Source organism: Pleurodeles waltl, chromosome 5 (genome assembly GCF_031143425.1).
Source record: "Pleurodeles waltl isolate 20211129_DDA chromosome 5, aPleWal1.hap1.20221129, whole genome shotgun sequence".
NCBI lineage: Eukaryota > Metazoa > Chordata > Amphibia > Caudata > Salamandridae > Pleurodeles > Pleurodeles waltl.
Genome location: NC_090444.1, coordinates 1,736,696,937 through 1,736,721,459, shown reverse-complemented (window position 1 = coordinate 1,736,721,459; position 24,523 = coordinate 1,736,696,937). Strand labels below are relative to the sequence as shown.

The 24,523-nt window shown below is 42.5% G+C and overlaps 1 protein-coding gene across 1 annotated transcript in view; it reads left to right on the top strand.

Annotated features, from left to right (window-relative positions):
* Positions 1-24,523, top strand: part of LOC138296725 (cysteine-rich venom protein-like) — a 206,053-nt gene that overhangs the window by 18,674 nt on the left and 162,856 nt on the right. Inside the window, exon 2 of the mRNA XM_069236126.1 lies at positions 22,190-22,254. Within this exon, the coding sequence (XP_069092227.1) occupies positions 22,242-22,254 (13 nt within the window). The 5' untranslated portion in view covers positions 22,190-22,241. The remainder of the gene's footprint in view (positions 1-22,189; positions 22,255-24,523) is intronic.

Here is a 24,523-nt window from a genome sequence, read left to right as displayed (position 1 = left end):
ATGAAGAATGCATGATCGGGGGGGCAACACTTGAAGGCTAAAACGCACTCCAGCAGGAACCAGAAGCAACAGACAAGCTTATAGTGTCCCTGTAGCTCACACAGGAAGCCAGCCAACTGGCCCTTGAAGTGACTCTGAGGGTCATCAGTTCAAGGAGAAGGTACAGTCTTCCTTCCTCAGGGAACAGGGCACCACAGCCATCCTTCCAGCAGCAGGGTAAAAGAGTAGTCCTTTTTCTGAGCCTTCCACAGGTCCAGAATTGATCTGAAGATTAATTCCAGGGGACCAATATGTATACCTGGTACCATCATTTTATTGTATGGGACTCCATGTCCTTCACCCACCTATGGTTCTCGAAAGGTCTTACCTTTCTCTGTCAAGGCTTTGAACTGTCTGGGGTGAAAAAACCTTGTGTCCTTTGTGTGTGCTGGTGGCAAAGCCCTTTGAAGTGTAAATGGGGCAAGGTACAGCTCTGCCCCCAGCCATCCTGGCAGGATGGCCATCCTGTCCACATCTAGTCCCCTATGTGTCACTGTTTGGGAGTAATACAAGAACCCCAACAGCAGAGACATTCACGGTCATGTGACCCAGGACTCTTGCAGAAGGCACAAATGCGTGAAACAAGAAAATGCCAACTTTCTAAAAGTGACATTTTCAGAATTGTGACTTAAAATGTGACATTACCTGTAATTATTTTAAATTACAATTAATTTGAGACTAAACAGCATGTCTCTATCTACTTCCAGTTAGCACTAATCAAATGTAATAAGGTGGCCCAGTATTAGTTAGTGGGATAAACAGGCCTTAACACAATGAAAAACAACGTTGGGAGTTTTCGACTGCCAGGGCACATAAAACTTCAGTACATATGTCCTATGTTTTAAATTCCATGCCCCCTGTTGTTACAGCCTCCCCTACGGGTGACTAAAAAGTATTACAAGTGATTTTTTTGTCTGGCAAAAGGTTTATTTTACCAGGTTGAAATGGCGGTTTAAAACTTCACTACAAGCCTGAGGCATGTTCTATAGGGCTACTTTATTGGGTGGCACAATGATTGTTGCATGCCCATTTGCAGCTTTAATTTACAGGCCCTGCATAGATGTAGTACCAACTACCAGGGGACTTACAAGTAAATTAAATGTGCCAATTAAGTTTAGGCCAATTTTCCTATGGATTGAGGAGAGGGCACAAGCACTTTAGCAAAAGTTAGCAGTGGTAAAGTGCTAAAGCTAACAAAATAATTTCAGCAAAATAGAAGGGGTGACAGCAAAATGATTGAGGCACTACCACCCAAGGGTGTCAGGTCTGACACCTCTGTTTCTTTCAGCATCTGCAGACATCAAACCCTGCTCAGCACTTTCTCCAGCATGATGGTGTTTGCCCGTCAGTGGTTTTTACCTTTCCTGAAGATTAGAGGCAAGCTCTTTTGTGTGAGGTTTATCAGATCTGGCAACATTCCTATGACCTGAGAAGTTCCTCAAGGATCCAGCCATTTTTTAGTAATCCTAAACCTGTAAATTGGACCACAATGTGTCTGCTTGGCTGGTATTAACATAAATATCTATTGGTATGTAGATTGTTCCAAAACTACCTAAAAGTCAAATCGGTTAATGGCATCATCTGAATCAAACATTGCTCCACCATCATCCAGGTCTTAATGCCTAAGTCTGAAGTCATACTGAAGCTCAACTCCATGAAAACAAACATGAATGTGTGCAAGGATGTCTCTTCATCCCACATCTGTTGAACTATGACAAATCACAATTATTTCAAGTAAACATCACCCTCAGTTCCCAACCCACATTTAAAAAACAGACACAAACTATGTGAACCAAACCATGAATGTCTGTTACTCTCTCTTTTTGATCGGGACAATTCCATGCTTGCGGGATTGTAGAATCACATCAGACTCTCTTGAAGAGTGCCCTGATTCCTACCACCCCAACCGACCAACATTGTCAAAATAGGCTCACCAAACTTTTCATAAACGTTGACATCTTTTCCACCCTTAATATTCTCTATGGTCTTCCTCTGCCATCTTCCAGCACCTAACAAGTAAGCTGCATTACCTGCAAAACAATAGAATTAAGCTCTCCACCATATCTTATAATTGGTATCTATTTGGATGGCTGTCAAGCAAAAAGGCACTTTCTCTGCTGTTTATTCAACTAGTGGATCAATAGTTTTGAATCACTGGCACAATATTGAGGTAAACAATATCGATTGCCACAAATACTGTTTCAAAAATACTGTGTATCAAAATATTGTGTCCCTTTACTTATAATAGGGGGTACAAAAATATCAGAAATAAAACACTGTTTTACACTATTATCCAATGGCATACTAAAATAATGCTTTCAAATATATATATATATATATATATATATATATATATATATATATATATATATATATATATATATATACATATATATATAGTTTAAAGTAGTAAATCTTAATATTTTAGTTTATAACCTTAATATAAACTAAATAGATGCATTCTACTAATACTTAACACAAAATATATATACATACTTGTATAAACACACTCCAAGCAGACTTATCTAGGGGAATGTGTGCATATATATATATTATTTAACACAAATAATAAAAATATCATTGAGCATTTTTTGTTTTGACAATAACTTTGGCACCGCTTGACGAATCATCACAAAAATCTGAAAATTAATATTCTAGTCAGTTCAGCTGCTTTCTATAAAGTTTCTGGGTTATCTGTCAAGCAGGGGCTGATGAAAATGGGGGGTCCCAAAACACTTTTCCCCATTTTATGTCAATTGGATTTTTTTCAAATTTGAACATGACTACAGCCCAAACCGCTGAACGGAATTACACCATATTTGTCAGAAAGCTGAAAGCACACTTTTTTGATTTGGTGTAACTCCGTACAGTAGTTTCTGAGATATTAGTGTTTAAAAAAAAACTATATATAGGGTCACGGATTTGAAAACACAGATTTGAGGTAAAAGCAAGGCCCTGATTGGCTGTCCGCAACCTGACTGAAAAGCTGTGACCACCATTTTTTTTTGTTGCATCGGCTCGGGGTGAGAAATGATCAGAGAAAAAAACACATAAGGAGTCAGGATACAAGTTTCCTGATCCCATAGAACTCATAAGTGACCCCTTGAGGACAAGAAATTACCCAATTATATTTTTTTGCCCAATCTGCAGATCTGCGGATCCATGGCTGGATTTGTGGATCCACGGACCTGTGAGTCTGTGAATCTACGAGTGGATCCCCAGATCAAAGCAAATTTTTAAAAAACCCCACCCACTGCATCCAAGCTCATGCTGCGCATGGCCGAAGGTGGTGTGCAGCTTGGGTTTGGGTGCATGCAGGATAGTTGGCCGCTAGGTCTGGCCATAGGCCAGGTGGCCAAGTCCCGCTGTGCACAGCTGAAGGCCGTGAGCAGCGTGGGGTTAGGTTGTCATAGGGATTGGCCTCACAGGCTGGCCACAGGCAAAGCTCTGCGGAAAACTCCTGCTGCGCACGGGCGAAGGATGTGTGCAGCACGGGGTTGGAATTATAGAGGGGTTGGGTGCAGGGCCTGGCTGCAGACCAGTCCCTGCAGGCAATCGGCCGCTGTGTACGGCAAAAGGCCACGCATGGCACTGGTTGGATTAAAAGTATAGTGATAGTATAGTGTAGTAATGAAAATTACTTCACGTAAACGAACAATAGAAATTTACTTAAAAACAAAGGTTACAGGGACGCTATAGTTAGTTTCTGAATTTACTTGTACAAATCCATATAACATCCTTGTAACCTTTGTTTTTCAGTGAATATACATATATATATATATATATATATATATATATATATATATATATACTGAAAAAACAAAGATTACATTGATGTTTTAGTTAGGAAATAGAATTTAAATAAAAATATAGAAATTCACTGAAAAAAAACAAGCTTACAGAGATGTTATTAAAACTATAAATGAAACATCAGCAGTCAAATTACTGAAGAAAAAAACTGTGCATGGTGGGGTGTGCAGAGGTTTGCTGCATAGCTCCTGACCTGTGTCCTGTCCACGAATGCAGTGTGTGGGCAAACCGGGCAGATTGCAGAAGCCCCTCTCTTTTTCCTACCATTTTTAGCGGATACTGGTGATTTCTGATTCTGACTGTGCCCTGGGTACTGCCAACAAGTCTCAGGGCCAGTGCTCTGTTTAAAATATTATGTGCAAATTAGGCATGATTATAATTGGCTCTGACAACCTATAAGTCCCTAGTAAATGGTAGGGCATGTAGGTTTAGGGATCCCAGGGTAGATAGGGCACCCTGGGTGCAGTGCTCTGGTCTCTGGTGTCATTCTAAAGGGAGGCATGCACTGCTGGCTGCTTTTAAGTTAAAGTTAAATCCAAATTCAACTTTTGAATTCAAAGTACTTCAAAAGTCGTAAACGTCCTTATTTTTACATGTATGTCACCCCTAAGGTTTGCCCTAAGTACCCTCATGGTTGGGTGCAGTGTAAATATAAGCTATATATGCAGGGACTTTATAAAATATGTTGTATAAGCCCTGGTGAGAGAAAACAGCCAAATGTGCTTTTTCTATTGTAGTCAATGGGCCCCATAGGCTAATATTGGATACTTTATTTTTCAATAAAGATGAGCTAGATGTAGCAAGTTTGCTACCAAATTAAATGTTATAGTAAATTCAACAACTTGCCAATGTTGAATTTAATATAATTAGCACAGGGAAAGTTACCAAATTCAGCCCTGTAGTGCCCTTTCCTGATTGGTCAGCCTCTGGCAGTCTGAGCTAGGCTGCCTTAATGAGGTGTGAAGTTGCCTAGGCTGACGCAAAGGAAGCACATGGGGGGATTGAGAACTGCTACAGCAGATGGCAGAGCTGGATGGGGGAAGAGTAGCCAAACTGGTCTTCAAAGGAGGGAAAGCTACTTGGGACAGAAACTGGACATCCCTCATTTCCTGCACCCCGAGAGAGCTAGGAGCTCCAATGCTTACATTAGGAAAGGTGCTGGAGGAGGTGTTGTAGGAAAACTTGACCACACTAGCGGGTGGGCTCAGCCAGTTGTAACCTGCAAGTAGAGATTTCATCCATGTTGGATTTTTAAGGAATGTTGCTTTCTGGGATTGCTTTTTGGCACACTTCAAAGGAAGTGGTCACCCCAGAGGGTGTTGGCCTGCACTCCATTGGACAGGAGCACTCCTTGCTTTCCAGCCCCAGGAGAAAGGATAAATATGACAAAGCTGCCCCACAATTCAGATCCCTTCGGGAAGAAGATATTGGAGAAAAAGGACTGCTCTGCTGGACCCCTGGCCTGCACCTGGACACTGCACTCAGAAGAACTGCACCAGCTGCACACTTAGGGCTTCATCAATAAAATGACGTTGCCTTGCTTCCTCAACTCCAGGAGTGGATTCCTTGTAAGCTACAAGTACAAAGGACCTAACCAGGGTCCCCTGCATTAAGTCCTGCAAGAATAGCCCAGCTGGCCAGCACCCTGTGACCATTTGAGGATTCTGACCAGATGCATTTTGGGAACTCTAGACCCTTCTTCCAAGGAGCAACTCACAGCTTCTGTAAACTTGGAGCATACTTGCGGACACTTTGCGAACCAAAAAAGTACTTCTGGAAGAAGATCCTGAAGTTTGGAGTAACTTTGGAAAAAAGCTCCATAGGGGATTGACCCATATATGAAAGTCAAGCCATCGATGTCAAACCACGAACGGGCTTAAATTTCAGGTTCATCCCGCTGAAGCCCTGGAGTTTTTTCCCGCCAATGAGACTTCCAGGAGTTTATAGGGACCACATACTGAAGCAAGTCACTGTTCCCGCATTATTGCCCGGTTGAAGAGAAGCCTTGCCCAACGACAAGAGAAAAAGCTCAGAAAAAGTGATTAAGGGGCATATTTATACTCTGTTTGCGCTGGATTTGCGTCATTTTGTTTGGTGCAAATTCGACGCAAACTTATCTCCATATTTATACTTTGGTGCTAGACCCGTCTAGCGCCAAATTTATGGAGTTAGAGTCATTTTTTTACAGTGGAAACCTACCTTGCGTTAATGACATGCAAGGTAGACGTTCCCGGGCAAATGAGGCACGGGAGGGGGAGGGCCTTAAAAAATAACTCTAAACCAGTTTATAGTCATTTTTTAACGCCTGGGTCAGGGCAGGCGTTAAGGGACCTGTAGGCTCATTTCCATGGTCTCCAACCATGGAAGAAGTCCACAGGTGCCCTTCCCTGCCCCCAGGGATACCCCCTGCCACCCTCGCCCACCCCTGGAGGATACCCATGGATGGGGGGACCCATCTATGGTAAGTAGAGGTAAGTATTTTTTTATTTACGTAGAAGTGGCATAGGGCGGCCTAACTTGGGCCCCTCTACATGCCACTGTGCCCAATGGCCATGCCCAGTGGACAGAAGTCCCCTGGGCATGGCCATTGGGCAGGGGGGCATGACTCCTGTCTTTCCGAAGACAGGAGTCATTGCCATGGGCGTTGTGTGTAAAAAAATGACGCTAGTCAGGTTAGAGTCAATATTTTTTACTCTAACCTGACTTGCACCATTCTTTGACGGACAACCCCCAGACTTCCCTACTCCTCGGCTGCCCGGTTAGCGTAATTTATTTTGACACTAATCGGGCCTGCACGCCAGCTACCGTCTTTCCATAAATATGACTCCCGGCTGGCACGCTGGAATGGCGGTAGCCGGCGTTATACTTTTTAACTCAATTCTGCGCTAGTGCAGATTTGCATCAAAAAGTATAAATATGGGCCTAAGTCCAAAGGTATAATTATGACCTTTGCCTCCCACTCAGAGTATCCCAGCAGAACTCCATCGCGGTCAGCCTCAAACTTTGACTTTGCCCCAGTCAAGTGCAACCAGATGTCCCCGCTTGGCACTTTTAGTTTTTAGGCACTAGAAAGCATTTTCTTAAATGTAATCTTTAAAAATGTATATCTCCGGTTCCCTACATTAGAATTTTGGCATTTTGGAGTCATTTTAAAGATAAACAATTATTTTATTTTTTTTATAAGTTGGTATTGGATTTTTATTGTGTGTTGTATTTTACATATTTACTGTTTTGTTGATATTAAATGCTTTATACACCTGTTTCCTAAGTTAAGCCTAGGACTCTGAGCAGCTGTTTGTACCTGTTGCTTACAGGGAGTCCACTCCTGACTCTTTAGTAGCAAGGCAAAGTCCTATTTGTGGTGAAGCCCGGGGTGGGCAGCAGGTACAGCCCTTCAGAGTGCAGTCCTTCTTGTGGCAGACCTGGGGTTCAGCAGGGCAGTCCTTCTTCCTCTGATTTCTTCAGGCAGGGACCTGAGTTGCTGGACACCTCTTCCACATTCATCCAGGTTTCTGGACTGGAAAGCAAGGGGCACACCTTACCAATGGGATGCAGAATGTCACCCTTTGTGGTGACCACTTCCTGCACATTTGTGCTTCATAGGTGGGAGAGGGGGAGGGGCAAGGAAAGAACTTGTAATGCGCTAATAAATACCCCAATTCTGTCACAGGATTTTTAACAGGGTGGATTGCGATCTCAGCTTTAGAAAGCTACTGTACTTGCCTTTTTTTTTATTAAATGTTACTAAAAAGGACAACTCATGCTCTATAGTTTTGTGTTTCCTTTTAAGGAGGAGTTCTGCTGTGTGTCTTATGACAGCAAGCCATTGCCCACAAAATTAAAATAAAACTAACACCCAAGGCAGGATAAATCGTTAAGCAAAATAGGCACATGCTTAGGGCATCAAGGGAAGGGGGGCACCACAGAAATTTCCATTGCCGTATTTACCATGGACCATATAGTCCAAAACTGTAAATGATGTAGCTGTACCAGGTTCCACAAAAAGGGGCTCCCACAATAAATGAAAAAATGACATACATATATGCTACAATAATAATAATAAAAATAATAAAATATTAATAATAGAGGTTAATTATGTACATTCATCTTGGGAACACAAAAAAATTAGAATTTGGTAACTGCCAAATAGTATGAACTTAAAAAGATGTGCAGATCTGTATGGAGCATTAGACCAACTGTGCACTTCACAAGATGAATTTAAAAGATGCAGAGCCTCTACAAAGGAAATACTACCAGATGTTGATTACAAGACAGCACAAACTTACAAATGTATCAGAAAGAAGCTACCTAATGATGGAGATGCTGCACCAGAAGTAGATCTGAATGCCAGAGATAAGATAAGAAGAAAAGGAGGGATATACGAAGATATAGCACAGAGATTTTCTTTTCTAGGTTATGTGCCACATATGCCCTCGTTACGAGCCTGGCTGTGGCAGTCCTTCCAACGTGGAGCCGGCGGTAAGGACCGCACACATTAAGAGTTGTGGGGCTTAGCAGACGAGTAGCCTCCATAACCCCACCTGGCCTGCCGGTGCGGTCGAACTGCCGCGGCCGACGGTGAGCACCTCCAGCCCAGTGCTGGCCTCAGCCTGCAGGCTGGATTACGAGGATGCAAACTGCCAGGCTTTCCTTGGTGGTCACCCCACCACGAAAGCCCTGGCGGTCACGCACCAGGCAACAGGAATCTCCATTCCTGTCACCGGCACACACATGCACACATGTCCCACACATGCACACATCCCCCCCACCTCTTAACACACTCACAAACAGCCTCCCGCCCCTTCACTCATGCATGCATTCACATACACACTCATTCAGCATACGCATACATGCACTCAAACACCCCCACTCACTGGCAAACATGCACTCAGACACCCTAACTCACTCCCATTCATACATACAGACAACCCCATACATGTGCACATGCACGCACACACACATTCACATTCACTCGCATACACGCACACATTCATCACCCCTCTCTGCAGACACGCACCCAAACACACAGACACTCCTCCTTTTCGGATGCCAAATTACCTTCTCCGTCAAGGAGGACATCCGGGAGGGGATGGGTCCTGGCAGTCTTGCATCGCCAGTACCACCACGCCAGCAGGACTCTGGCAAGCCGTATAACGGCTTGGAATACAGTGTGCGGAGTCCTGCTGCCTGCGGGTGCCAGCGATGGAACCGCCTCTGCACTGCCAACCGCCAGGAGGACTGCTGGTGACTTTCGACCTCAAGTATGGCAGCAGACAGCTGCCAGCAGTCATATTATGGTGGTCTGCAGACCGCCAACACTGGCCACCTAGTGGCGGGTTTGGCTTTGGCCATCAGGCGAATTGACCACCAAAGTCAAAATCAGGGCTATAAATTCACTTTGTCATCTACTGAAATTGAAAGGTATTTTCAGAGTTGTCAAAAGTTGATTGATGCTTACCCAGAGGACATGAACACTAATTTCTTAGTAGGGCTTCAGAAGTTTCACTCATATGAGTGTCATAAGTTCAGTGCAACAAAAAATGTAAAAACAAGATTTAGTCATGCTGAACTTCATAAAATAATTGTAGAAGACAATATCGAGTGTGCCTTTTCTAATGTAGACATTTGCTTTTGTATATTTGTAACATGTATGGACACAAATTGCTCAGCTGAGTGTCCATTTTCTCAGCTGTAGTATATTAAAAATCTTAAATGGAACAACTATGCAACAAGGCAGGCTGGATGCCTTACCTCTACTAAGTATAGAAGCAGATGTGTTACGTAAGATTAGTTTTGAGAATATGATCAAAGACTTTGCAATTAGGACAAAGCATTTCAAATAGAAGTAAAGAGGAAGCATACAAAAATAAACATATTTTTTCATCTTACTGTAAGTTTTCTTTCATTTTGAAAAATAACATTTTATTTTATGTTTTATTATTCTATATATTTTGAATTTTAAATTTATAAGGGACCCAAAATCTTTTAAGTGCTTAGGGCCTCTAAAGTTCATAATCTGACCCTGCTAACCCCCATAGTAATTGAAGAAAACAAAGATGGCTCGGCATATATATGTTAGCTAAGTAAGTCCAGATGTTACTGCTGATGCCCAGTGCATTCTTTGAGAGCCAGTAGAAACCATAGCCTTTGACCTCGCTATACAGTAAAGGTCTCTCAGATTTGTGGACGAGGCTAGGCCGGTTGAACAGTGAAATATGCAACTGGTGCCTTCCGAGGCTCTGGTATTAGAATAATTTGCTGCCTTGCTAGAAGAGCAAAGGTGGGAGATTTAAAAAAAAGTATTAGGAGAATGTATTTCCCCCATTGGCTTCTATTGAAGCAGAGGAAGGCAGAGGCAGAAGGATGACAGTTATAGTAAAGCCATTTTGTGTTTAAAAAATCAGGAGTCTCCCGTCTGAATCATGTCTATTGGCATGCATGCAGTCTTCAGCTGTTCAGAGGTTAGAAGGTCTGGTTTGGCAAAGACATTAAGGCCCTCATACCAACCCTGGCGGTCGCGGAGGGCAACGGAAGCACCGCCAACAGGCTGGCGGTGCTTCCAGGGCTATTCTGACCGTGGCGGTAAAGCCGCGGCCAGAAAAGGGGATCCGGCAGTTTCCCGCCGGATTACCCCTGGCCCAGAGAATCCTCCATGGCGGCGCTGCTTGCAGCGCCGCCATGGGGATTCCGACCCCCTTCACGCCAGCCTGTTTCTGGCGGTTTACACCGCCAGAACCAGGATGGCGGGAACGGGTGTTGTGGGGCCCCTGGGGGCCCCTGCACTGCCCATGCCACTGGCATGGACAGTGCAGGGCCCCCTAACAGGGCCCCATTAAGATTTTCACTGTCTGCTTTGCAGACAGTGAAAATCGTGACGGGTGCAACTGCACCCGTCGCACCCCTGCAACTCCGCCGGCTCCTTTCGGAGCCGGCTTCATTGTTGCAGGGTCTTTCCCGCTGGGCCGGCAGGCGCCCTTTTGGCGGTCGCCCGCCGGCCCAGCGGGAAAGTCGAAATGACCCCCGCGGTCTTTTCACCGCGGAGCAGTCTTTCGACGGGGGAACTTTGGCGGGCGGCCTCCGCCGCCCGCCAAAGTTGGAATGACCCCCTATATCTCCTCTTTCTGATTTATTATGGGCCTGTGATGCTAATGGTCAAAATATTTATAAAAAAAGGTTTTGAAGAAGGGTTAATTGCAAGTATTTAGAAGGAAATGTGGCTCCGGGCTGTTGTTATAAAATGAAAAAGGTCCAGGGCCTTGTACTTTAATGCTCATTTCAATATGCCACGTAAAACATGTGTTCAACCAAATTCCATTCACAAGACGTTAGGCCAAATACCCTTATTGGGTCAATTAACATTCCATGCTTACTATATCAAATCATATGGGCAGGAGATTTGTAAGACTTGGCCTAAAACCATAATGATCGCTGCCTGTGTCTAACAGAATTTACCTTTTATTTCTGGAATGGCCTGTCACTGCATGAGGTGACATTTCCTTTTGGTTAGTCCTGGAGCTTACAGGAGAAGGAAAATTAAAGATTTCCAATCAGGATATTGATTGTGCCTGTGATGTTGCTTCTGAGATGAAGAGGTAATTTAAAGACAATCATTTAACAGCTTGTGTGCAAAAGTAATACATGTTTTTAACATTATACCACCTTTGTGTGCTAGCAGTCCTGAAGTGATTAAGGCATATTATTCCTTAACATCTCCAGAGTAAGAGCTGGAGCACCAACCAAAATCATTCATTATGCACCATCAAAAGCAACGAGGCATTTCATGTAAGAAAAACAAAACAAACAGGTATTTTACGAAAATGCCACTGTAGCTGCCTGAATTCTTCCTTCCAAACTTTGTGCTGAGAACAAAAGCCCAGAGATGCATTACTCTCACAAAATGGCCCACTTGTATGAAACCAAGATGTTTGTTGTACATTGTTTAGTCTGTGACTACTGAAAAGAACAAGTGTTACAGGAATGTTATAGTTAGGAATAGCATGAAAAATTGGCTTTAAGCCTCAAAAACTTTTACGCAACACTGACACACAATGGATGATTTCATCAGTGATGTTATTGAGATTTCATCAGTGATGTCATCAATGATGTCACTGACAACGTCATGAGTGGTGTACTATCTGAAGTCATAAGCAGTGCATTGCGGGTGTGTACGTTATAGTTAACTCAAGTAACTATAAAGGCTGAATTTCTATGGTTTTCTATGGTTTTCTGAGTGTGAAATCTGAGCTATAACGTCCCTGTAACCGTTAGTTTTTTCAGTGAAAAAAAAAATATGTATATTCACACACACACATATATATATATATATCACACATATATACACATAGATAATAAAAGATGATTAAACAATTTACATAACTATTAATCAATTAAAAAATCAAATATTCATTAAAATAATTCTTTACTATTTTAATAAAAAGTATTATTTAAAAGGAATTTGCCATAATTGTTTAATAATTTTAAAAACGTATTATTAAAATATTTTAATTATTACTTAATTAACTTCCCACCTTATACTCCTATAAATTCAACAGCCCACACATAAAATAAAACTAAAATAAATAAGTATAGCACAATTTACATAATTGATATCAATTAAATAATTCATTATCAATTAATAATTAATTGTCAATTAATTATTACTTAATTACCTTCCCACCCTATGCCACTACAGGCCCAGCTTTGCATCTAAAATAAAACTAAAAGACACAAGTGTTACACAACTTACATAATTAATAATCAATGATGTAATTACCAATTATTGGTAATTCATTCTTACTTGAATACCCACCCCAAATCCCTACAAATCTAGCAACACGCACTTAAAATGTAACTAAAATATTACACAATTTACATAATTAGAAATCAATTAAATAATTAATTCTATATTGATGATCAATTGTCATTCAATTGTTGCTTAATTCCCCACCTTATACCTCTAAAATCTATCAACCGGCACCTAAACTATAACTAAAATAAACCAATATTACATAATTTATCGAATAAATATCAATAACATAATTGATTAAAAATTATTAAATAATTAATACTTGCATTTTAGCTAATTATTTTCCTTCCCTATCCATCAACAAACCCAATACCCCTCTGTGACATTTTCAATTACTATTAACAATTAAATTGCAATTCACATTAAAACTATATTTCAAAAATAAGAATTATACAAACAATAACATACAATTGATATATGAACATTAAGGTAATAGAAAACATTACAGCTACATTACTGAAAAAGACAATAAAAACAATATTACCTAAAAAACAATGTTCTGGACAATAATTTTTTTCTATCACACTATTTTTGTATCACTATTCTTCACTTAATTCCAATATTTCTGACCACCGATATTTTCAACTCAATATTTTGTCCAAAAACAAAAGTTTTGCTAGTTACCTGGCCAGAGAATACGTAGCATAATTGATTCACTGTTTGACTTGCAACTATGCAAATAGCTAATACACTTCATTATTTAATTGGCTGCTGATTAAATAGTAGAGATTATGCAGTGGTTTGTTGGAAGCCATGAACTTCCGTACTTATCTGGCCACAGTATAAATACCAGAAAAAAGGTGGCATTCAAATGACAACACAACTTTATTATTTACCTGGCTGCTGGCTACAAACCAAGCATATGCTCTCTTCAGTCATGCAAGTAATAAGGAAATGTCACTTTTTATGTGCAAATAGTAAAGATGTTTCACTCTTCCAGATCAGATGAGAATAAACAGTATTAGGCTCATATCATAGATAAACCATAAAAGCACAACATCTTAAAATGATTCATCAAAATAAAGGAGCTAATTTAAAAAAATAAAACAGGTCATAACTTTGTTACCACTTATTAAGTAGTCCACCTGTAAAAAATGGAGAACAAAATTATACATTTTCATTTCCTCAGAAGAGTTTCTGATTAAAGTGCAAGCAGCAGTAAATCTTCCTTAGCAATCTTCAAATTTCTTCAGAAATGTATATGCTTTTTTGTAATTATGCAGTCCTCCTTTTAAAAACAGAGGCTTTAAATGTGAATTCCTACCTTCACAATAACATTTACAAAAAAGGGTTACAATATAGTTGACTGATTTTAGATATTATCACACAGGCATTTAACATCTTTGTGTGCCCACTTAGTTACAGTCAAGAAGCCTACCAGATGATGTATTATGGAGAAGCTCCACATGGACAACAGTTCTGGAGGTTGATTGTGGTATTTCTAACAGCTTTTGTAAAAACATATCTTCATGTTTTTGCAGGATATGATTATCCCCCAGATGATGTATTATGGCAAAACGGAATCTTATCAAGAGAAATCTATAATACAAATTGTGAACCCACCTAAGGTAGAACTGTAGGCCCTGTTGAGTAAGGTATGATGCAGATGCCATTACAATGCTTTCAGTCCCGTCTCCAAGTTTGATTTCTCTCAAACATTTATCCCAGATGCACTGCTTTAAATTACTTTTGGGGAAGGGTGAGATGATTTCCGACTTTTTTCACAAATGTGTATCTTTATCTTCAATAACTCCTATTAATCTGGGATAACCATGGTATTGTATGTGCCTGGTACAATGCCATGCAATCCCTGATCATATCCTTGGTTGGTTGGGCCTTTGGTTGTGACCAGCCTGAACGTCAAAGTAGCAGTGGCTGTATGATATCCAGTATAGGCTGGAGGGCCTGCTCCATATGGGCAACAGTTCTGGGGGTTGATTGTGGTATCGCTAACAGCCTTCGCAAAAAAGTGTCTTCATGTTTTTGCAGGATGTGATTATCTCCCAGTCCCCAGATGCCCACACCATTTGTTGAGACAGATAACATCTTAGCACTATAAAGTGTTAGCATTTCTAGGGTAGGTTTATTCCCTAGTTTGGCAGCAAATCTAGATATCCCCTCATTGTTCCTAGACATATTCCCCACACTAACATCTCTATGCAGATTCCAACCCCCATTATTGGAGAACCTTAAGCCAAAGTAATGAAATTGCTTTGTGCTTACAATCTAGTTTCCATGTAAATAAAAGGGATATGGTTTCCATTTTTTATTGCAACATGACAATGTAACAGTTTTCCCCTGATTGATATTTATATTGATACTTTCCAAGAAATCACTATAAAAGTTAATGAAGGTTTGAAGGCTCTCTGGGGTCAATGCCAAAAAGAACGGCATCATCTGCATACAGCAGGATCGGTGTGGGTCTGGAAGCTACCCTTGGAAAGTCAACACCAAGTGACTGCAGTCACTCATAAATACCATTAATATACATTGAAGAGAGGAAGGGGCTAAGAAACACTGCTGTCTTACTTCCCTATTTATCCTAAATTGTCCAGTTAATTCTCCCTGCATTCCATACTGTACACTTGCCATCAGATTACTATACATATAGGAAAGTAGTGAAATGATCTCTTTTGAAGCCCCTAATGAGGACATGCATCTCCATGATTTATTATGGTTCACTAAGTAGAAGGCACTGCTTATGTCCATGGAACACTTATACAAGTTACCTTCTTTAGCCACTATATACTATATTCCAAGAAAATAATTGTGGTGACTATTCCAACGTCTGTGTTGCCAGGGTTAGAGTTTTCCTCTGCTACCATGGTTTTTATGTCTTCAATATGATGCATTGTTTGCTCCTCTGTTTCCTGTGTGTAATTAGGATTGGTTGAATTTGCAAGTCAGTAATTTTCCTCCACTAGGGATAAGTGGGCAAAACGATTGCTCACTGGGACCGCTGTTCATGCTATGCTGCTTTTGACATAGGGGTTAAGTTTCCTTGGTGGGAGATGGGGACAAGCAGGTCTATGAAAATAGCCCAAAGGGACTACTCTAAACTAGTTCATGTGTTGAAACCTGGACGATATACATTCCACCAGGTGAGGGTGTCTGAAGTTACCTATAACACAGTCCCCACCAGTGACTTCCGCCGACTCTACTGACCATTATTATTTCTTTGGAAAGTAGATTTACCACACAAGTCATTTGTGCATGGGAGATTACCACATTATTTTTTAGCTCTTTGCCGGATTTGTTTAGTGACAGACTCAAATAGGTTACTCCTACTAGGGTGAAGACAGAAAGGGCCTAATTAAGAGTTTGATGGATGGGAAAGCCTGTCCACCAAACTCCTGACAGGGTGGTCGCTGCCTCCGTGGCGACCTCCCCGCTGGAGCTATTAAGAGTTTCTCGCTAGGTCCTCAAGCAGAAACCTTGGTTTCTACCCACTGGTCTAGCAGGAAAAAGGCTACAGCATTGTCTCTGGTTTATAATTGAGCCAGCGGCAATGCCGTAGCCCACAGGGTGCACCAGCATCCTTGCAATGTTCACTGTCTGTACAGCAAACATTGAACATTGCAATGGTGCTGGGCAAGAGCAACACTGCAGTGCCCATGCCAAGTGCATGGCAGTGCAGGGGCACCCCCTGCAGCCTCCTGCACCTGTTCTCCACCAGCATTTTCATGGTGGTGTTACCGTCAGCAAAAGGATGACAGAGAACAAGAACTTAATCCACGGTACAGCGCTCCATGCAGCGCTGCCTTGACGGATTACGATCTCTGCAACCGTCAGGCTGCTGGGATCATGGATCCAGGCGGTGTTGGCGGAACCCTGGCAGTCTGACTGCCAGGGTCTTAATGCGGTGGTCGGACCACCGCAACAGTGGTTGTCCTGACTGCCACAGCGAGGCTAGGCTGGCAGGCTGAAGATTGCCAGCCTCATAATGAGGCCCAAAATGTGGACTCCAGGGTGAGATGAATAGCATTTCCATATGGAGATTGAGTTATTCCCTCATTTTTGCTATAGTGCCTTCTGGGTTCTCCTAGCAATGAGTTAAACAAGGGTTCACTACAGGGAAGTGGGGAAATCCTATTGGTCACCAGGATTTGAGAGGTCTTCTTAAAAGAGTGGGCTATGTTTGCCTCCTGACCCTGAATTGAGGGTTCAGCGTTGCAGAGTTCAGAACGTGTTTTATCGGTGGTGGTTCTTTCATATTCTGTAGATGTTCCTCCATTTAGTGAGAGGTGAAGGGGCCAGAAGGTGTAGCTGCTTTTGTAGTAGTTCAATCACTTTTAACATCCCATTTTCTAAGTAATCTAATATTCTCGTGAATCACTCACTGCTGACTGTACTGATTTTTCCAAATTCATTATCTTATTCAAGGGAGTCTGACAAAGAGGCAATGGAATTGAACACTGTACGTGGATCTAATCACACTCTTCAATTTTATGTCTCTTTCTCTTTTTTGGATGGGGGAGGATGCATTGGTGAGGTAGTAAGAGAAAGTAGGAGTTTCTATTTGGGAAAGGGGTGAAACTGAAATTCTAGGATGTGTTTGTGGCTTTCTATGATGAGAGGACACTTCCAGAGGATTCGGTTGGCTGCCCATCATGTTTTCCGCCATGGAGAGACTAAGGGGGTCATTCTGACCCTGGTGCTGGCGGTGCTCCCACGAGCATTCTGACCGCGGCGGTTCAGCCGCGGTCAGAAGCGGAAAGTCGGTGGTCTCCCGCCGACTTCCCGCCATGGGGATTCTGATGCCCCCTACCGCCATCCTGTTCCTGGCGGGTCTCCCGCCAGGAACAGGATGGCGGTAGGGGGTGCCGTGGGCCCCTGGGGGCCCCTGCAGTGCCCATGCCAATGGCATGGGCACTGCAGGGGCCCCCGTAAGAGGGCCCCACTGTGTATTTCAGTGTCTGCAATGCAGACACTGAAATACGCGATGGGTGCAAACTGCACCCGTCGCACCCCTGCAACTACGCCGGCTCAATTCTGAGCCGGCGTCCTCGTTGCAGGGGCATTTCCTCTGGGCCGGCGGGCGCTCTTTTGGAGAGCGCCCGCCGGCCCAGAGGAAATGTCTGAATGGCCGCCGCGGTCTTTTGACCGCGGTGCGGTCATTTGGCGGCGGTACCTTGGCGGACGGCCTCCGCCGTCCGCCAAGGTCATAATCACCCCCTAAGACTTTGAGTGCTCGCTGAGTGTCTTGCAGTCTTTCCTCCACATTGCCAATTCCTATATTAATAAAGTTTATTGCCCAGGACAGAAAACATGTGATAGTGTCTAGGGTGGGGATGCCTCTTAGGGATGGATTTAAAGGATTCTTTCTTTTGGCAATTTTTGTCTTGTGGGCATGTAATATGTTTATACAATAAATAAGTCAAAAGGTGAAAGAAAATAAAAATGGTAACTTGCAGGATCCTTGTTAAAAAATGACACAAACCAGCCTTATCTGGGCAATCTTAGCCTGGGCAGGAGCTGGGTGCATCCAATGCACATCCTGCAGTGCAGGGATTCAGCCCTTCCATTGAGAAAACCAGGTTTGATGCAGAGAAAAGTGCGCCATGTTCATAATGAGGGCCTGAGTGTCTGAGTGGGTCTGTGAGTGGCTGCATAAGGGTCTGAGTGGGTGTGTGAGTGGGAGAAAGAAAGAGAGAGAGAGAAAGAGAGTGAGTGAGAGAGATAGAGAATTTTTTAGGGTTTGATGGATGATATATTTAGAATGGGATATCTCTGCACAAATTGAAGAGAAAAATGTATTTGTCAATTAAAAAGAGCAAGATCACCTTTCAGTAAGAACAGTAAACATTTGAATTAAAAAGAATATATAGGATGAGACAAGAGATGAACCTGGACGTGAACCCTTAACAATAAGTGTGAAAGTCTGTGACATTCACACTTGAGCTATTGATTTTTTTTTTTTTAAATGTACCCCTTTATGGGGTATCTGGGACCGAGGGGTGGAGGACCTCAAGGCCTCCCCCACAGTCCCTGATTATTTTTTATATTTTTTATAATATGCCCTTCATGGGCTATCTGGGACCATGGGGGGAGCCTCAAGGCCTCCGCTGCAGCCCCATTGATCCAGCAACCAAGGAGCTGCCTTAAGTAGCATCTCTGTGGTTGATACAGCAATGTTGTCATCTCTGTTCCCTGCCCGCATATCATCATGCAGGGAACAGAGATGAAAGGAGGACCTAATTGACAGGTTCCGCTGTCTGAGAGCAGAGTGTTTGCTGTGACTTAGCTGCAGCTGTCAAAGCTGCATCCAACCCACAGCAAACGGCTATGTCCTAAGGGGGGGAGACCCCGGGAGATAGCAGGATATGGCCCTGGGGAGTGGCAGTCCACAGAGCCAGCAGTGGTTCCACAAGGGGGCCCACACCTCCCTCTCCAATGTGGAGATAGCCCCAAGGAGGTTGTGGTACCCCGGGCTGCAGGGAGTTCAAAATGTACCCTCTTCCATTTTTTCAGGTTGCCCTGGGTAGGTGGAAGTCCCTGGCTATGGGGGTGCTGTGAGGTTCCCGCGCACACAATCAGATCAATGCCCCGGAAGGTGGTGGTCCCAGGGGCTACAGGAGGGGCTGGGCAGCCCTCCCGATTACAAGAAAACAATGCCCCCTGATTTGACCCACCCGGGGCTTCAGAAAAATTAAGGGGAGGAGCCTGAACTTCTTTTTTTTTTTACTTTTTTTCCTGGATCCTCGGATCTGCTGCGAATCACAGTGAAAAAATGTTTTCAAATATTTTTTTTGCTCTCGGAGGGTCCCTGTGGGACCTCAGCGCCACAGCAAAGGGGTCAAGGTGGATTTACCATGGTCCCTTTTTTATATTTTGCATTTTGGTCTGGGACTTGGCTGAAGCTGTGTCCCAAGAGGGATGCCAACACTTTCTGGTTTGAAGTACTGGTGACCAATCAGATCTCAGCATGAGATCAAAAGGGATCACAAACCCTTCACTTCCCTAGATATACAAATTTGGAATTCCTTTAATTTCTCAAAAACTATTGAACAGATTTGCACCAAATAACAAAAAGGGCTCTTTCTGTACCAAGGGCTACCTTTCTGCCGAACTTGGTGTAATTCTGTCCAGTGGTTTTGGTACTATTGCTGTTAAGTTTTAGGGCATGAGTTGTAGTTACCTTAGGGCATGAGCTATATTTACTTTAGACAACTCTAACTATAACAGGTGAATTTCTATGGTTTTGTACGTAAATGTAACCTTTGTTTTTGTCAGTGAATTTTTAAGGTTTTTCAAATTTTATTTCCTAACTATAACATCCCTGTAACCTTTATTTTTTTCAGTGAATTTCTATGTATTTTCTAACGTACAGTAATTTTCATTACTACTTGTTAATCCAAACACGCTGCACATGGCCAAAGGCCCAGAGGCCAACTCCATATAAGCACCCAACCTTGCACCGTGCACGGCCTTCGCCCATGCGCATCAGGGTTTGCCCACAAGACCTGGCGTGCAGTAAGTCCCTGTAGCCAACCCCCCTAACCACCCAACCCTACTCTACACATGGCCTTTTGGCTGTGCATGGCGGGAGTTGGCCCCAGCCTATCTCTTTGGGTGTGAGACTAGGTGTAAGAGGGTGTATCTGGGGGTCATAGTGGCTGTGAGAGTCTGTCTTGGTGTGAGAGTGCATGCATCAGTGACTTAGCAGTGGGTCAATATCTGCACAGGTCTGTGAGTTGGTGCATGAGGGTGTCAGTGGGTCTGTGAGTCGGGTTGTGAGAGCCTGAGTGGGTCTATGAGTGGGTGCATGAGGGTCTGAGTGGGGCTGTGAGTAGGTGCAGGAGGGTCTGAGTGGGTTTGTGAGTGGCTGTGTCAATGTCTGAATGGTCCTGTTAGTGAGTGCATCAGTGTCTGAGTGGGTCTGTGAGTGGATGTGTCAGTGTCAGTGTGGGTCTGTGAGTGGGTGCATGAGTGTCTGAGTGGATCTGTGAGTGGGTAAGCGAGGGTCTGAGTGGGGCTGTGAGTGGGTGCATGAGGGTCTGAATGGGTTTGGGAGGGAGTGTATCAGTGTCTGAGTGCATCTGCGACTGACTGTGTCAGTGTCTAAGGTGGTCTGTGAGTGGGTGCATGAGACTCTCAGTGGGTCTGTGAGTGGGTGCGTCACTGAGTGGATGACTGTATTTTATTTTGTTGTCACTGACATTTGCGAAGATGTCACAACGTTACACAGGGGCCGTGCTGAGCATTGGGATATATTCATGATTATCGTAACAATCGTCAAAAAAAAAATGTAAGGTCATAATTATACTTCCATAGTGTTCTATATAACAGCCCTAGGTTCAGGGTAACTCCACCCTAACCCCTTATGCCACTTTCCAGCTGAGATTTTAGCCCCAGGGTCAGTAACCTGTTCCCTAAGATGGCGGCCGCAATTTTCTAGACAGCTTAAGCCAGCCAATCACAGCATCTCTAATGTCGCATGCATTCGCGAATATGTCGCGATCATCGTGAAACCATCACGAGCCCAGATATACAAATTTGCTTTCCCTTTAATATCTCTTAAAGTACTGGACAGATTTACACCAAAAGTGTAACCTGCTTACCGAAAGCTGGCTTTCTGCCAAATTTCGTGTGCAGTAGTTTGGGCTGTAGTTGTGTCTAAAGGTCCTATGCGAATTAACATGAGAAACACAACTTTTTTGATCCCCCCCTTTTCTCATCACTTTTTGGGGAAAATGTTGTGAATATTCCTCAAATGGTGCCAAAGATATAGGTGTAAAAAAACGCTGTTTCTATGGAAACAAGGTCCTAACTTTAACTACCTATCGGCGGTAGCCAGTTGGTAATACACAAACATACACGCAAACACATACACCTTCCACCCATATAGGTAGCATGACTGCTGCTTACTTTTTAGTGACTGATGAAAAAACACATCTCTGACTCTTTCCAAAAATGATGGAGAGTTTGAAATGTGTTTTCTGTGCCAAAGAAATTAGGTGGATCCAAGATTCTTTCAATGAAATGGAGGTTAACTCCTCCAACAGTATAGTGCAAGGTAGCGGACTGATGCGCATGTGTTTTAGCATGTGCCATATAACTCACGTGCTAAAAGAATAAAGAACATGGTACATATTTGACCTGAAGTAGGCAGTGCTAATGGCCTGATGTTAGAAATGCAGCCATTTTTGATATGTCCAAAATATAAATGCAATTACTTGAGCAGCCAAAGAAAGTCTGCCCTAAAGGCACAGCCTAATTAATTTTAACACTGCAGTCCCAAGTGAGAGTTCGTCCATTGCAATAAGAGTGCGAGGACAGAAGGCACATAACGGCACAAAACCTAAAACCCACTCGCCAGGGTCGAGAGACTTCTACAGTCATAGATCATTGTCCAATTGTCCAGTACTTTGTCTGTTGTAAAATTACATTTGACAAGCAAGTTATTTCAGAATGCGCGTTTATTATATATCTTCTTTACCGTGTATTGATACTGTGTCATAGCTGTTGCATAACGTTTCAAAAACCACTGCAATTATCTGAATAAATATCTGACATTCCACTTTTACTTTTCAGGAATGGGTGCACTGGCAATGGAGACACTCCTTCTGGCTTTTGTTATGCAACAATGTATGGGGGAGGTATGGAATTCCACTTTTATACTGAAAACACAGTAACAATGGACATCTGCACAAATACTTTCAGAACAAAATAGTAATAACTAAAGAACAAGTGTATATTCATATGTGTGCCATGAAAATTATTTAGCATTTTATGAAAGTTTACCTCACATTTAAAGTGCGCACTGAAAGTAATTAAAATATAAATCTTGATCTCATTTTTAAAAATTTACGAAGCTTGTGCTGTTTAAACCTTCGGAAAAAAATCCCAAAACAAATACACTTAAGTGAAATGAGGTGTAGCATTGTTGCATGATTATCAAGGATTTAACCATACATTGTTTCTAAATGGAGCATAGCTCTGCCCCAGGAACAATATGCCTTTTTAAGGATGAAAAATGTCCACATACCATGGTAAACTGACGAAAGTGGATGTTCAAATTATATATAATTCAAAATATTGTTCAAATAATTTGTGATCAGAGCCAATGTGGTATCTGCAGGTATGGATGAGACGCAGGACGCTGGTATGTGTTTCCAGCTTTCTTTATTTGTGAATGAGCCCTCAGTACAGTATCCCTACATGAGAGGGCTAGCCTCTGTCAAGTGCATCCTCCACCCTAAGTGTCTGTCTGTGCCCCTTTCCTGTCCCAGCATTTTCTATTTCTTTTCCCATTTCCGGAATTGATGTGATGTGGTCACCTAATGCACTGATCTCTCGAGAGTTTGAGATCTCAGGGCTGTTCGAGCAATATTACAATAACACCCTCCCCCCAACATCCTAATTTGAAAGTCGGGAGAATCCTCTTAGGTTGTGCATATTTAAATCTCCTTGAGCACTTGCAATGGTTTTTGGATGTCCACATTCACCATCTGGGTAGATGTGTCTCATCCTTTCCAATGGAATGGTTTAACTCATTGTCATCACTCCAAGTAATAGTATAAATTGTTTCAGTAATGTGATGTCTGGTGGTCACTCATCTCGGTGACCACTGATTCATTCCAGATAATTACTTGTAGTGGAATGCTGGCATTTCTGGAGTCCCCTTTCTCATCAGCACCCTTTTAACCAGCGCTTAATCGCCTTCCTTTATGTCTGAGATACACGCTTGTCTTGTCTTGTCTTCATAGATCTGCATCATGGTATCCTTGTGCAAACGTTGCAACTAAGCAAAAGGGTGGCAGGATACAAGAGGTGCTGTGCAGTCTATTTCAATACAAATCTAGGATAGTATGGACAGTAATAGGAAAAAAATACATTATCAGTAAAATACAAAACCCCTTCTACCACGGGAACAGAGTTGGGTTTATGTATTGAAGACCGAGCAAATGTGTCCGAATATCGACATACCATGAAACCTGTTCAACACAGTATAGCTTCCCCTTTGTAGAAGTAGACCAACATGGAGGACTGTTTCCCTTTAAAATGAGCATGTAAAAACCCAGGCCCGATTTAAGAAAAGTGGCACTCCAGTTCATGAAGCGCCACTTTTCTTGCGGCCCCTTGCACCCCCCTAACACCACCATGTGTATTCAACATACGGCATATCATGGCGCAGGTTAGGGGCAATAGTGTCATCATTTTGATTATATTGTTGTACTTTGCAGGGTTTGCGCCAAAAAACGATGCGCCATATTTGTAAAGTGGTGCAATGCATGCATTGCGTCACTTTGTAAATTGGCGCAGCGTTTTTGCACACAATCGCCACATTAACGTAAAAAAATGACTGTCATTGTGGTGATAGTTGGCGCTAGGCCCTTATTAAATTTGGGCCCCAGTGTCCTAATTCCTCTCCAAATTTGAAAAATATTTAGTAACATCTAATTTTTTGGATCATTGAATACCTATTGCTTCTGATGAGAGTAAATAAAAGTGAATTACCAGATAAGAAATATATATTATATGTATTGATAACACTGATGTATGACTATTTAAAACAAACTTCCAAAAAATACCTGTTTTCATTAACCGTTGCAGGTATGATAAATAGTTTAAAGTAGCACCCAAGGGACTCAAACCCATCAATTTTGAAGTCATTTTGATCTAGTTTTTTTGTTCAAATCCATAAACGAATTGTTGAAATAACATCATACTCGTGCATCATAGTCATTAGAAAAAACAGATATCAGAACCCATGATCCCCGAAGGCTCTCTCAATGGGAGGTGCAGCGCAGATGTGAACACTGGGGGCCATATTTATACTTTTCGACGCACAACTGCGCCAACGCAGTTGTGCATCAAAAAATCTAACGCCGGCTAACGCCATTCTGAAGCGCCATGCGGGCGCCG